This window comes from Struthio camelus, chromosome W (genome assembly GCF_040807025.1).
Source record: "Struthio camelus isolate bStrCam1 chromosome W, bStrCam1.hap1, whole genome shotgun sequence".
Taxonomy (NCBI): domain Eukaryota; kingdom Metazoa; phylum Chordata; class Aves; order Struthioniformes; family Struthionidae; genus Struthio; species Struthio camelus.
The window spans coordinates 60,240,631-60,256,425 of NC_090981.1; the positions used below are offsets into that span (position 1 = coordinate 60,240,631).

The 15,795-nt window shown below is 39.7% G+C and overlaps 1 protein-coding gene across 7 annotated transcripts in view; it reads left to right on the forward strand.

Moving 5' to 3' along the window:
* The window catches only part of LOC104138537 (protein hinderin), a 173,613-nt gene that overhangs the window by 128,511 nt on the left and 29,307 nt on the right, over positions 1 to 15,795 (forward strand). For all 7 annotated transcript variants that reach the window (XM_068924828.1, XM_068924822.1, XM_068924827.1 and 4 more), the window contains one exon: positions 7,939 to 8,123. In XM_068924828.1, coding sequence (XP_068780929.1) covers positions 7,939 to 8,123 — 185 coding nt within the window. The remainder of the gene's footprint in view (positions 1 to 7,938; positions 8,124 to 15,795) is intronic.

Below are 15,795 nucleotides of genomic sequence, written 5' to 3' on the forward strand. Positions count from 1 at the left end.
TCCTTTTAGCAATACCAATCAATACCTATCAACCTGTCTGGAAACTCATATGGAGGAGATAGTGCTTATATACCGCTTGTCTTAGCACAGGAAAATATGCGAACTCTTGCACCATGCTGTTGGTTACCTGCTGCACGTTCAGGCAGATCTTAGTGTGTAGCAGCAGCCTGTTTTTAGCCTCTTTGGCTGTGCAGCCCATCTACGGTAAACATGTTGTTCAATTTGAGCCAAGTTCAGAAGGGATGATGCGTTATTCTCCTATGCCTTCATTGCAACCAAATTGGCCTCTAATGTGGGAGATGTTTGTTCAGGAGAAACGTATGCTTGCATATGGCATTTCAATGGGCACCTTGCGAATGGGGCTAGCTCTCAGCCAGACAAAAGTGATTCAGGATAAAGCACTAAGACAGGCATTCATTTCTCTGAAGAGCATGTGATCTTCCTCCGGAAGGAGAAAGTTATGCAGTTTGATCTACTGGAGAAGTTTGGATTTAGTTCAAAAACTTTGTTTGTCCTAAACAGGAGTTTGCATTATTTCCTTGGGTACTCTCACTGGTGACAGCCAGGCAGGCTTTTCATATATACAGACAGTGTTTTGAAGGATTGTTTTTATACCTATGACTTGACGTTTACATGACTTTCTTTTGTGAAGGCTGACAGCCCTGCTTGCTGCAGCGACAGCTGCTCCGCTCTGCTCTATGAGAAAGGCCAAACACACAGTCATAGCATTTTGTCCTGCTAAAGTTTTGCCAGTCTGCTTTTTGTGGTCACTTCTGTATGACTACCTGAAAACCTTTATGTTGGATTTTTCTTTGAATTCAGAGGAAAAGGAAGTAGTCGGAGCTTATTTCAACTGTTTATTAGGGCAACCCTTTAAGATGCAAGGGAAAGGTGCTGGTGGGGAGTTGAAATGTAACTAACTAAAAGCAGAAAGAGGACAGGGCTTCAAATGAGTATAATTTTAGGCAGGAGTTAACTCAGTACTTGCTACAAATGGACCTTTAACTGCATATATTAAGTGAAATAGTGATTTAATTGAGGATAAAGACGATATTCTGATTGATTCAGTGAGGCCAGGGTTTCACCTATGGCTCGTATGATCTAATAGGTCATTGCTAATTAAAGGCGTACATGGCCTCAGTTCTCACTGATGGAATTAAATACTCTGAGCACCAGTCATTGAGGGAATGGGGAAGGAACTGGTCTCTGTGAAACACTGAGGGATGTGCTAGGGATACCCGCATGAGATATGAAAAAGCTTTTAGCATAGTTGCCAGTGTAACTTCTCCAAGATGAGAGAGAAGTGAAAGAAATGCAGCAAATCCAAGAGAGAGAGTTTAACAGAAAGACATAACAGAATGAACATACTAGGTCAGAGGAACCCAGTTGAGCCAGATGTGTTACTGAGTTAAGGGACAGTGAACCTGAAGATGACTGTAAGAGCTGAAAGCTCTACATCACTCCCCAGGAATATATCGTGTGCGCATGGACAAGTAGATTATGGGCAATCACTGTCTGCATATGATTTTCTGTGAGGAAAAAAATCCCTTCATTACAAGCAGGTTGGATAATATTTTTATTTCAGTTATAAAAGTCTCATTGTCTATGGAGATGTTCCCTTATTTGTCCCTGCCCTTCTACCTTTTCACCTAGAAAAATAAATGAGAAAGGAGATGAGCTCTGTCCTGAAGACCTCAAAACTATAAATGAACATACTCTCTAGAAAGGAAAGCAGCTATCTCTTATTAACATGCACTGGATCCCACCAGTGTCATTAATATGCTGATGTGTCTAACATAAGCCTCAAAATGCCAGTTTTCATAATTGGGCTACGAAATCTCACTCTAGACTTGAATATGGCCTTCAAAGTCTGTGTTAGAAGAGGATATTTTTCCTAGTTTTTAAAGGGAGGGGAAAACATTAAGCTTAGATTTCTTTTTTTTCAGGCAGTTTTTGTTTCTACATTAAAAAGGCTTTTGATTTTTAACAATATTTTGAAAGCTGTTAATCTGCTGACATGAACAGATTGCTTTTGTCATGAGGAATGCAAGGGTGTTGTGTTTGGTGGTGGGAGATGGCCCTAAAGTTCATTTTCCGCATTTCCTTTTCGCCTGCAACACTGCCTCTGTTACAGCGGGACGGCTGAGTAGAGCTGGGTTGTCCACCCCTGTAACAGCGCTACAAAAGCAGCAGTGAGTTGACCAGTCTCCCTCCTCTCCCATGTGTTTTTCTGACTCTTACATCTCAATGTGTTTCTCTGCTGCTGTGCTTGGAAGAAGGGGCAGGATGTATCCCCTCAGAAGAGAGTTCCAGGTTGCAGCTGGAGATGCACTAAGGAGGGCCTTCTACTGTACCTCTGTTGTCAAGGTTTTCCTCATGATTAGCCTTAAGCAGATCCACATGGAGTATGCACTACCTTTAGATGTCTCCTTTTGTTGGTGAGTTGAGTGGTCAGAAGTTGTCCTGATTCTCTTCTGTGTCTGTTCACCTGCTGTCCCAGGGCCCAAGTTCTTTACTGGATCAGCTTCTTATCTTCTCTTACTTCTGCTCCCAGGTTTGGATGAGGGTAATCGCATTCCCCTACCTGATGAGTTCTCAGGAAAAAAAAAAAAAAAACTTGAAAACTCTGAGGCATTTAGACATTCAGGAAGTAGAGGGTTACATGGATTAATTGCACCTGATAGGGCAGACACCTGAGAAGGCCTGAGAAAGGCCTGTAAGAGGCACAGGAGACCAATGAAGTTACTTCCTACAGCCACTCATCCAGACTCTACAGATCTTCTTTTCTTCCTGTATATACTTCCTTAATTGTCTCACCAGAACTGTGGACGTTAGTCAACTTCCCAGTCAATCCCACTTTGAAACTGGTAGTGTTTAAAGGGGTAGTTTGATAACTTGATTTAAACTGACCTAAATTTGGACCTCTGTTGAAAGGGAAGATCCTATCATGTATTGACACTTCCTCCATTGTTCCAGCACTTGCGATACTGCTGCTTTACAGTGAGCTGGCTCTGAAAACTGATCTGGCTTAAAAATCTGCCAGCCCAAAAGAGAAAAGAAATTGTAGTTTTCAGCCAGCTTGTCACACTGCACCTGAAACGGCGAAAGCGACTCCAGCTACAAAAACGTATTGTTTAGGTGGCCTACTTATCACAAGTTTTGCATCATTAAGTGTTATGCATTTTTGGCCTGATATAATTGCAGCAGATTGCACGCATGAACTGTTAATTATTTTATTTTTAAAACAGAAATTGCAAAACAGGAAAATAGCATTCCAACATGTTTGTTTTTTGGAGCTAACCTATCAAGGCAATCTGTTAGTTTGATAACGGTAAAACTCTCAAGCCCTTGTCTCAACAGGGTGCAGCAGGGTACCATTAAGACAGCCATCTGTTGAACATACATACTGGAGGCATGAGTTGCCTCGCATCTTGGATTTCTGACTAGTTATAGTGTAGTCATGTTCTCTGGATACTACTGATCTACACTGAAAAATGCATGGAAAGATCAGAGTTCAGTGAAAGGTGGGGATCCAAGTTTAGAATCAATGACTGGGAGCATTAGGTATGGAGTAAGAAAGAGATTAAACCTTTTAGGTATACGCGCCTTGATAGTATATACTACTGTGTGGCAAGAGTCTTAGCTGCTTGAGTAGCTTAGCATATCAGTAGATCTGTAAAACTCCATTTGCAGACCAAGGCTACCATTATGCTGGATTGATTCATCAGGATGAGCAGATAAAGCAAGTTAAATTCTGTCAGAGTTTTCCTGCATTAATTTAAAAATGAATTTAGTTAGCTCTAAATGGACATGTGTTTTAGTATCTTGAAGAACTGACTTTCCTCTATTAAAGCAGAATAATGTATCTGTATGGTGCCCTAACTTGAACAGTACATAAAGATTAGTAAATAAGACCCCATTAAAAATACTTATAATGTAAGTAACATGGGTCCCAGTAGCCTTTCTAATGTCCATTAATGCTTATTCTGAGGATCAGAGCTCATTTTACTGAGCCATTTAGTCAAACCGTGTGATTATTTAGAAAGTTAATTCATGCATACTAAAATCTAGCTTAAGTAATGCAGAGGGTAGGAGGTAAAACTCTATGGAGACGATAGTCCTTTTTGTTATTTAATGATCAGCCATAATTAACTTGCAAATTTGAAATAATTAGAACAAATTAAAGGTATTTAACTTTGCCTCCCTAAAGAAAAATTCAAATTGCACCAAATGCAGCTTTAAATTATTCAAGTCTCAGAGGTCTGTGCTGGGTTTTTTTACAATGCCTTTTCTATGATGAGAATACCAATCTGCTTTTTGTCAGAAAGCATCCTATCAAGTAATTGTTCTTTGTGTCTAATAAATGACAGCTATTCTTCTTTGTAAAAGTATTTCAGTCTCTGAAGACTACATCAGCATTTCCATGGCATTTTAATTCAATAAAACAAAAGGTTAATGTTTTTCTACTTTTTAAGGAATGCAAATACTAGCAGTGTTCCATGGGTCCTGAATGACATTTAAAATTTGCCATTCAAGCTCAGCAGGGATATCGCGATATGAGGCATAGACAAAATGGCAAAATGTTTAAGGTGTGTTTTCCTTTGTTGCTGAAGTATTTCGGTATTCGTAAGGATCCAGTGATGCTGAGGCTTGCTTCTTTTCTGACTATACTACTTTGCCGCTCTTGCCTTAATGTGTAGGTTAGGTAGGTTTCTAAGGTCTTTATTCAGCCTGTCTTCTCTGTTGTGTGATTTCAGGGAATATTATGAAAATTCATCAGCTAGCACTTCCTGCCGGATATTATGTTACAAAAGCTATGTTGGAGTGATATGATGGATTGCTAAATTTGAAAATAGAGAAGGACCTATCTGGTCTCTTAGTCTGTCTGCCTGATCCTTCTAGACTTTGTTAGTTTTAAATTTCCCAGATTGCAATAGTCATGTCTTTAGTTTTACTAATTATTACATAGATGAATAAGTTTTTTCTGAAGCAGCTTTTTCCTCATGTTTTCTTTTCTTGGTTTTGGTGCATTGCTAATTATTGATGTCTTTTTTTTTTTTTTTGGATGTCTCTACATTATCCTTTTCCCTCTTTGTTTTGTTCACCTCTCAGACTAACATTGTCATTTTTAGGTTCGATTCTCTGTCCTTACTTGAGCAAAACTTTAGAGTGAGCTTTCCTGGATTAAATACTGAAGAACCAGGCTCTAATTCATTGCTTAGTGAGCTATAAATGCCACATACGCTTGCTTGTGTTATTTCCTCATAAATTAGCTCCTCCAACTTCCTCCTCGTGTCTGTTTCTCTTTGAATTCCCTCTGGCATAGCGTTATCTAAACCACAACTCAGTATTCTGGAGGTAACCTCACCATCTAAAAGGTATCACAGTGAACCAGCGGAGTAAACGCCTCCTCCTCCTCTGTAAGACAAAGGTCACTGTCTTCACATAAGATCCGTAGGTTGTAATTAAATGTACTTTAGACTCAGAAAGCATCTGAATAATGGCTACCTCAGTATTTTTAATTGCTGTTAATCATCCAGAAACAGAAGAATAAAATATCCAGTCTTGCATTATCATAGCAATCTGGTCAGCTGGTACATCTTTGAGCCTCTTTAATCAGTTGTTAGGGTTCAAACCCACCTCTTGCTATACTCTGCGTTTCAGGGATTAGTAGGTTAATTTCGTATAATTCAAATAAGTTACTAATGTTGTCCATCACAAAGTTTAATAGCACTTTGCAACATTGTTAGCAGCCATGCAGTTTGAAGCTCTAAAGTAAACAGAGGTTATTCAGAGTTTTGTCCAACACTTCAGCCAGTTGTTACAGGTCATGAGCCATTATGTAATGTTCTGCATTAATGATACAGGAGTAATGCTAATTGTCGAACAGGCGCAGTGGGCCCTAGTGAGCAATGACTTATACAGCACAATGATTTGAAACTTTTAATTCAGCTATCATTTTCTGATGGAAAGATCAGATATCTGCTTTTTTCAGATATACAGTAACTTCAGTAGTGTAATCTTTTATGTAAAAGGTATTTACATCTTTATTTTGTGAATCAGCCTCCATAAAACTATATTGCAAATAATGTAAACATGTTAGTGCTCTTTGGGTTGCCCATGTAAAATAGGTACTTACACAGAAAAAAGATTTGTATGCTCTGGTATTAACTTAAGAAAGCTGTGTGTTACTCCCATGGTTGCAAATAGAACAGTATAATCCTGGGATGAACTGTATTCATTCCATGTGAATCGTCCAAATTTTTATTTTATATATACATATATACAAATGCATACATGTATCTTATATATGCACATGCACACATATATATATATATATTTACTCCATAGCAATGATGGGGCTAATGACATATGCCTGTTGGACATCCTCATTTAAACTGGTAGTCTTTTCCCTGAGAGCAGAATGTGGAAGTGGTAGGTTGTCCTAGCAGTCAAAGCTGTAACGAAAATGTATGTTGATAAGGCAGCAGAGATAGTTACAGTCCTGTGTGCATCTGTGGACGGCAGCCTCTGTGAGATCCCAACACTTTTAAAGCTTTTCTGTAATTTGTACTGCAGTTTACGGAGAGAAAGATGATTTCTGTAACCTCTGAAGCTTTTCTGTGATTGTGCGTGTCTGCAGTGACTACAGTCATGCGTGCTTCATGTTAACAAATTTGCATCCTGGCTTTATTTGTGCAAGGTGTTTAAGATCATGCCTAGCCCTGCAGAGGCTGTGTTCTTACTGGATCGCATTCTCCATTGCTCTTTTGGTTAGCTCTCTTTTTTTCCCTCTATCCAGACTGTCGCACTTGCTGCACTACATGCTCTCTCACCAGTTTTTTGGTGTCTGTCTCTGTCGCACTTTCATGTGCCTCTGTTTCTTTATCCCCTTTTCTTTCCCCAGTATATCTGCTTCCCTTTTGCAAACCATGACCCCAGTTTTCTTCCCACAAATTCTTCTCTGCTTTCCCTCTTTCCTAGAAAAGTGAGCATTTTTTTTTTAATAGCTGTTTTTTTCCAAGCTTGCTCCACCATGCAGGACAAAGTCCTTTCTGTGTCTTGATCCCAGTTGCCTTGTCTGAAGCACTCAGGAAATCCAGGACCTAATGCTTTAGGAAATATGCCAGCTATCGCAAGACTGCAAATATAATTGTCAAAATATTGTTAGTGTTTGCATGGATAAGTTGACTGGAGTTGGGATTTGGAGCACTACGACATGGAAACAAGACAATCTTGCCACAGGGCAGAACTGAGGAAAGCAGTCCTCGGCATTACCTCTTTGCACAGGGTCGGCCTGTCTCCTGTTTCCAGATCCTTGCAACCCTTGCTGTTCCTTGTTCTTGCCTGTGTGGATCTCGCTTTTTGAGTGCGAGTGTTCCTTTCACAGACAATGTGAATGGCAGCAATAAGTCAGGCAAAAGAACTGAGAACCTTGTGTGCAAAATACCTCTAAAGTTTAGTAATAAGAAACTGAATCATCATTTCTTTCTCTCCTCCTTAATTAAGCTCCTATTGACTAAAATTTCTTTAGTGTGGCCCACAACATGTATCCTCAGATAAGCTGTACACTAACTGTCTAACTCGTCATCAGGGAGATAAATTCTGGTTCAGTCTCCCTGTATAAGCTTACGTATGTATGATCCAAGATTACATTAGATGTATACTTTCCAATGTTTAGCAAAGCTGCAGTGAAAAGGCAACTAGAATGGATACGTTCACTGATAACCAAAGAATCCTATCGACTCTTTCATTTAAAGTAGGTTAGTAACATCTTTAGGCATCCTGCATTCAAACATCAAGGAAAGGATTCAGCAAAAACTTAACTGGAAGTATAATGGTTACACTGCTGGCGAGGGAGTGAGCGAGAGGACGAGGCGTAATGGTAAAAACAGTGAGTGCCTCATGTAATAGTGTGTGACCTTTCTTTCCACCCAGTTTACCGGTATCGAAATGTGAAGATTACTTTCCCAGGACACCACCAGTGAGCAAAGTCTCCAAACCACCAGGGAGCAGTGGCGAGAGCAATTCGGGGAAGAAGACGGTTGGTTTTAGTGCAAATGTTGAAGATGGGCAAGCCCTTCTGATGCGGGCCAAGAGGGAAGCCAGCAGGTCAAGGAAAGGTAAGGTGAAGCATACTGTTTTGCACCTCCATGAGTGTGCTGATGGCATTTAGAAACTATACATTATGTTTTCAGGAGTGGATAAGCAAAATGCATGATTAAAGGGAGAGGACTGCAAGTTGCTTAAAACAACCCAAGAGAAGGTAGCTACGTTTAAAGTAATAGCGTAGAAAGCCTTGTAAATAACAAGTGATCTTCTTGGTTGGTGTTCCTGATGGAAGGGAAGAAATAGCCCTTTAATCTCAAAAAGCTACTTCAACAATTTTTTTTTTTCCTTTTCCAGCAAGCAGGGAATAAGTGCAGTGGGCTGTGTTCTTCGAGTGTAATCTTCTTCACATTCTTTTCCTCCCCAAGTAATGGCTCCACCATTACAACCTGATATTTTGCCACACAGGGATATCTGTACAACTAGAATCTAACCTTCCCTTAGCTTTGCACCTCCGCTTAAAGAGCAGAGAAAACAGCCTTTCTTAGGAGGAGAAAGGGTTGGTAACAAAAGCAGCTTGGATGTTTCACTGCCAAGCCTTGAACATAATCTGTGGTTCAATTATGAAGTAGCTTGCTTTCTTTTTTAAACTTGTCAACCAGTTTGCTGTATATGTCAGCATAAAAATAAAGAAAATGGCAAAATGAGAAGAAATGTGGTGCAGTTCTCAAAGGAACAAATAACTTGTGTTATTGGTTAAGACCATACCAACATTAAAAAGCAGTCCCTGTGAAGAAACTTTCAAAAGGGTATCATCAGCCTGGACCCAAACAGTGGCCGAGGTTAATCTCTTCCAAGGCGCAGCTACAAAAGTTGGAAGCCTGTAAAGGGCTTGTGTCCAAAAAAATCAATTTCTAATTTGAAACAAAATCATTTTTGACTAACAGGGGTTCAGGACCCATTACTTTTGCTGTATAGTCTGCTGACATTTCACACTTTCTGTTGTGCACAATGAATCCTAATAGTCATTTTATAACATTGCTACACCAATCAATTTAAGCGAGAGAAAGCCGTTACAATTCTGCAAAGTTTCAGGGGCAATTTTCACTGATGGTTTTCTTTTATGTTTTTTTCAGCTATCATTATTTTTTTCTTCTCTTTTCCTCTTCCTTCTCCCCCTCCTTCTCAATACTGTAGTGATGAAATTGAGATTTTTCACAGTTGTTGGATGATGGATTTTGTTCCTTGGATAGGGATAGTCCCCAAAAAAGTAATTTATTTTCCACAGATTTGGAAAAAAAAATCGAACCTGGACTCTCCTTCATTTATTCATTTCATTTTAGTACTTAGAAGAAGTTATGAGCTGCACCTGGCTATTGCACCAAGCTGCACCTATGCTGATCGAGTGATTGCAGTGGTCAGCGTGATGTCTGAAGAACGTGGTTATCTTTTACAAACACTTATTGGGATTGATAACTTTGAAGACATAGAGCAGCATGGCCAAATTTAAGTTATAAACATTGGCGCTTGCTATGATACCAGATAAAGTTCAGAGAAATGCTTTCAAGCTGTGGAATAACCTCAGGTCTATTACTGATTTGAATGGCTTATTTATCACAGGGCAAATTACCTAGCACTAATCACTGCAGTTGAAGTCTTCTGTATTTAGTACCTTTTTAATTGGCTTCCCTCTGTTATATGTTTGGACTCCTTTAACAAGTATACACGCATACTTGTAAAGTGTTTTTTCCATCTTTGGGGATCACCAGAGCACAATGTCAAATTTCTTAATTCTGGTTAGTTCTGGACATTTTCTGTCTCTGTCCTTATTTCTGCTAGATCTTACTCTCTGTTGCTGAACTGCGATTCCTCCTTCAAATTCTGCTTCGGAATTTATTCTTTTATTAGGAAGCAATTATGTAGCTTCTAGCAAAAATAAAACCAGGAAAACAAATACTGTTTTCTTTGGTGAATCCCATAAAATTGTGGGGTTTGCCTTACTGCATCCGAGGCCTGGACCATCAAGCCTGAAAGCCTGTCTCAGACAGCGATCAGTACCTGTTGGGTCAGTAGAAAATGCGTTTAACTGAGCTCTAGCTAAGCCATGCAATGTGAGGAAGGGAATGAAATCAACAGGATGACATCTTGAGACATGCAACTTGATATTACTTAGCCATGTACTTTCCTGTGGCCTTTCTAGTCAGAAAGCAGCAGCGTGTCTGGCTACCCTGCAACTCCTAAGTGTTTCTCCACAGCAACATATGCCATTGTATCAGATTTTGATGTTTTCCTGTTTTGCTCTCTTTGTACTCTTAGATTTTCTTAAAATAAAATGAGTAATTAGTAAGCCATGCCCATGCTGGAATGGTGGAAAACTCTACTACCCACCAAATGGCTTAGCATACCAAGTGCAGTGAATTTGGAAGGGGTAATTTCTTAAGAAATTCACTTTCCCTTCTCCCTATAAGTGTTTAGTAATGGGGAAAACAACATCATTACCTCGGTCCCATCACCTGTTGGAGCAGAAGGTGCACTTCCGTTCCCTTTTCAGGCTATAAACTTACAGGACTGGCCATGCTTTGACAATCAGCTTTTATTCTTTCACTGATGCTTTTCATTTCCTATTTCTGTTTGATCCTTAATTTTTATTCCTGTGCTGCAGAAGGTGTTTGTGTCTTGTCGCTAAACTTTTTTAGTTTTACCAGGAAAACTTTAAGCAGACGAAGCAATCCTCAAGTCTTGAATCTTTTCAGCAGTAAATTGTTTTTATTGGTGTCACCAACAGCTACGTCAATTTGTACTAAAATCTAGCAACTTGTCTAGTTAAAAAGCACTGGAGTACAGAAATGTATACTTCTCTTCCTCTCTACCCTGAATAATTTTGCTTGTGGGCTAGGAAACTAAACTAGATCCTGTCTGTTATGTTCTGCAGTATTGGGCACTTTGCTTCCCTGTGCTTCTTTTTGAAGTCTTCCTCTTCATCCCCTTCCTAAAGTCTTTCTGTATTGACACGAAGAAGGAACTATTTTTCCTTGTACGTGTCTTTAGGGGAAATAGCTTTTACGTTATATTGTATTAACATTCATAGCTTTCCTTTCCATATGTAAAATAAAAAACTAGAGAAGGAAGAACTCTTAGCTCGTAGTATCCATACTTTTCCAGGGGCTGAATTTTCTCTATAGTGTTTGTTTTTCAGCAGATTTTCTAATGTAGCTTCTTAGCAATTCAGGATCTGGAACCTCTTCCCTTGAGGGAAGACTCTTCCCTACAAGCGAATAGAGCAATTAGTTAATATTACTGAAGTGCTTTGAAGATGTGAAGTACTATATAAATGTTAAGTATTATGAATATTAGTATTATACAATTCATGAAGATTTCTTTCATGATTATCAACCTAGATTTTCCATTGCTTACTTTCATCCCATTACTGCTTTGTCCAGCCTCAACAGTTTTTCTTCATTCGAAGTATTTACACTTTCAAAAATGTAGGCTGCTTTATTTCCCTTGCTTTCTTCATGCTTTAGTTTTCTATTTGTTAAGCAGAAATATATAGTTATTTGAATTTTCTCAAATGAGTCTTTGAACTAGTTTAAATCATTCTTATATCAAGCTCACCAAATTGAAAATAGTATTCCAAATATTACCATTTAGAAAACATCTGTAATGCACTTTGTGGGTAGCTTGCCCTACAGGCTTACCTCTTGTTTATTTTTTGCTATTCTGTGCTACCCCAGGTTCTCACTTTCCATTCATATCAGTATTTAGTTATTATTTGCACCATGCATGAGCTTTCTTTTTCTAGAGAGAACGTGTCTATTCTTTTCCTGTGTTTCTTGCCTCTCTAGATCATCTGTAACTTCTCCAATCTCATACTGTCTTCCAGCACCTGCAGATCTAATTAATTTGCTGTCATTTGTATCACCCCAGTTCTCTATGACTTTTCATAAATAATTACCAGTCACTTCATAAATTCATTAGCTAATTCCCTTTAGTCCTGAAATATATATCCTTCAGACTGAAGAATTTGTATCTTTTTTTCCCAGATAATTTCTTTTCATCAGCTTCATACAAGCAGGTATTATACATGTACAAGGTCTTTATTACCTCTTAGTTGCTGATATTCTTTTCCTTATTTTTTCTCTCAGTGTATTTTAAAATTATTAGTAGCTTGGCCATTTTAGGATCATTACTGATTTAATCTTCTTTATTTATTTATAGACCTACTTTCTCTTTGGTGTTTTTTTCCCTCAATAGACTCATGTGCCTTTTCGAGATGTATTTTAAAAGGTTTTCTTTTCACTATATTCAGGACTTCTTTCTACTCCTGTTTTATCTCTGTGCAGCCTAACAGCCTCAGTATATTCCTACTTAGTTTCTTTTCTTTTTTTCCATTTCTAGTCCTAGTAATATTTTCAAACTTGGGCCTTTGAACAGTCCCCTTGAGGCTGTATTGGCCACTTCTGAGTCCATATATTTTCTTTTTCAGAGAAATATATCTACTTTACTTTGAATTCAGTATGTTGACAGTGTGCCAGCCTTTTCTCAAACGAGGAATTGAATATATTCTCCCATGCTCACCAGCTTTTTATTACTTCAGTGTTAGTTTCTTAAAATCCAGCTGCCTCATTCCACTGTCATGTGAAATGATTTCTAAATATTTCATATTCAGTCATAAAGCCAAATGTCCAAGCAAGAGGCTTCTAGTCTTTATATGCATACCTGCTCTTCTCATCATGGATTAGCATACTACCAAGTTACCAGAGACACACGATCAACATATATTCCTGGTAACTATTTGTTAGGTGAGAGCTCTCGCTATGTAATGCTGAAGCACAATGCATTAGAGCAATAAGAACCCATTCCTTTGGTAGCCTTGCTAGAACACATTAGAACATATGGTTTTACTCGATAATATGCATATACTTTTTATACATCTTAAATCAACACAGTATTTTAAGTAATGCTAGTCTCTTGGACATCCATAAACCTGTAGAAATTTTGCAGTGATGCTGGAATTTCAACTTTAATATATTACTCTGTATTTCAGCATGGATGGTAGATAACATTACTGTTCAGAGAGCCCAGAAATATTTAGTCATGACAAAAGAGAGTTACATACTCATTTGACTTTTAATTTTTCTGAGACTTGTAGCCTTCCGCACATGTACCGTTGTTTAGTTATGTGATGTTGGACAGTACTAGTTAGGATAGATAATGGAGCGTGCACACACAAGCTTTTATGCACTAGATCGCATTACTCCTAACTTGTCTATTCCACTTACCACTGACTATCTGTATACAAGTTATCTAATTAAAACATAGCTATGAAACTGAGAGCTCAGTCCTTGTTTGTGTTGCCCTGATGAACCTTACTTAAGCAAGCCTAAGTAAGAAGTGTTCCAGCACCCTGTTATCTCCTGGAAGGGCGTTATAACTGGGCACAAGCAATCCAAGAGATTTCTGAGTGTGTTGATAATGATTTCTTGATACAAGTTATAGAAGAGACTGACTGTCAGAAAGCAGTCAGCTGGACTTGTTGCTCACAGGAAAGAAAGTAGTAGTTGATAATGTGAAGGTTGAGGGCAGCCTTGGCTGCAGCAATCATGAGACTGTGGAGTTTAAAATCCTGGAAAAAGGGGGTAAGACTTGCAGTAGAATTGCAGCCCTGCATTTCAAAAGGGCACATTTCCACTTAAAAAGGGATCTACTTAGTAGAATCCTTTGGAGGGGAGAGGGACTCAGGAAAGGTAGGTGATCTTCAAGGACGACCTCCTCAAAGCACAAGACTAGTCCATTCTGTCTAAATGTCCATATGGATGAACGTAGAGCTCTTGACAGAGCTTCACTGCAAAAAGGAAATACACAGCAGGTAGAAGCAGGGATGCACTATATGGGAGGAGATGGAGACACTGCTCTAGCATACAGGGTTGGAGTAAGGAAAGCCAAAGCTCAGCTCAAGTAGAAGCTGGAGAAAGTTATAAAGGGTAAGAGGATGGGCTTTTATAGGTGTATCAGCAGCAAAAGGAAGGCTAAGAAGGAGGTTGATCCTCTGCTCAGTGGGACAGGCTATCTAGTAACAAAGCACAGAAAAAGGCTGAGGTCCTCAATGCCTGTTTTTACGGTTAAGGTTTGCCTTTTGGCTTCCCTGAGCTTAGTGGCATAGTCTGTGGGAGTGATGCTTTACCCACGGTAGAGGAAGATACAGTTAGGAAGTGCTTAAGCCTCTGGGGCGTTCATAAGCCCATGTGTGGGACCAGGCAGGATGCATCTGAGTGTGCTTAGGGATCTGGTCAGTGTCACTGAGAGGCTCTCATCTGTGAAAGGTCATGGCAATCCAGGAAAGTTCCTGATTTTTGGAAAAAAGCAAATGTCACATCTAGCTTCAAGAAGGGCAAAGAGGTGGATCTAGGGAATTTCTGGCCAGTTAGCCTTACCTCTGTCTCTGGGAAGATTATGAAGGAAGTCCTCCTAGAAACTGTTTCCAAACACATGAAAGACAAGAAGATGGTTGGAAACAGCCAATATGGATTTACTAAGGGCAAATCATACTTTAACAACCTGATTGCATTCTGTGGTGACGTGACTTGCCCTCTAGACAAGGGGAGAACGATGGATGTCACTTACCTTGATTTCAGCAAAGCCTTTGATGCAACTCCCATAGTTTTCTCATAGTCAGACTGGTGATCTATGGACTGGGCAAATTGACTGTAAGGTGGATGAAACTGGTCATCCTCACAGTAAAAGAAAGCTTTTTCTTATGTTCAGACGGAACTTCCTGTGTTTCTATTTGTGCCCGTTGCCTCTTGTCCCATCACTGAGCAGCACTGTAAAGAGTCTGACCCCATCATCTTGACACCCTCCCTTCACATACTTGTACGTGTTGATAAGATCCCTCCTGAGCCTTCTCTTCTCCAGGCTGAACAGGCCCAGCTCTCAGCCTTTCCTCATAGGAGAAATGTTCCAGGCCCTTCACCATCTTAATAGCCCTCCGCTGGATTCACTCCAGGAGCTCCATGTCTTTCTTGCATTGGGGAGCTCAGAACTGGACACTACTTCAGGTGAGGCCTCACCAGGGCTGAGTAGAGGGGGAGGATTACCTCCCTCGACCTGCTGGCAGTGCTCTTCCTAATGGAGACCATTCTTCCAGGATATCATTCTTTCAGGGCCCCAGGGGCACATTGTTGGCTCGTGTTGTCCAGCAGGACTCCCAGGTCCTTCTCTGCAGAGCTGCTTTCCAGCAGATCAGCCCCCAGCCTGTACTGGTGCATAGGGTTATTTCTCCTTAGGTGCAGGACCCTGCACTTCCCTTTATTGAAGTTCATGAGGTTCCTCTCTGCCTATCTCTCCAGCCTGTCCTCAGCTACCTCAGGAGAGGGTGGTACAGAAGAGGGAACAAGACTTTTCTTGGAGGTTACAGGGCAAGAGGCAGTGGGCACAAGTTACAACTTGGGAAATTCTGATTAGCTGTACAGAAAACTTTTTTCACTGTGAGGGTGGTCAAACATTGGAATAAGTTGCCCAGAGAGACTGTTGGATCTCCATCAGTGCAGATATTCAAAACCTGACTGGACAATCCTTGAGAAACCTGATCTTGCTGGACTTGCTTGGACTGGAGGGTTGTACTAGATGACCTCCAGACTTCATCTTCCAACCTAAATTATTTTTTAATTCTAGGATTATTTTGGGAAAAAGAAGGGGTGAACAAACATTTCTGTTTTACTGAGAGCAAAATATTGTTATAGGGAT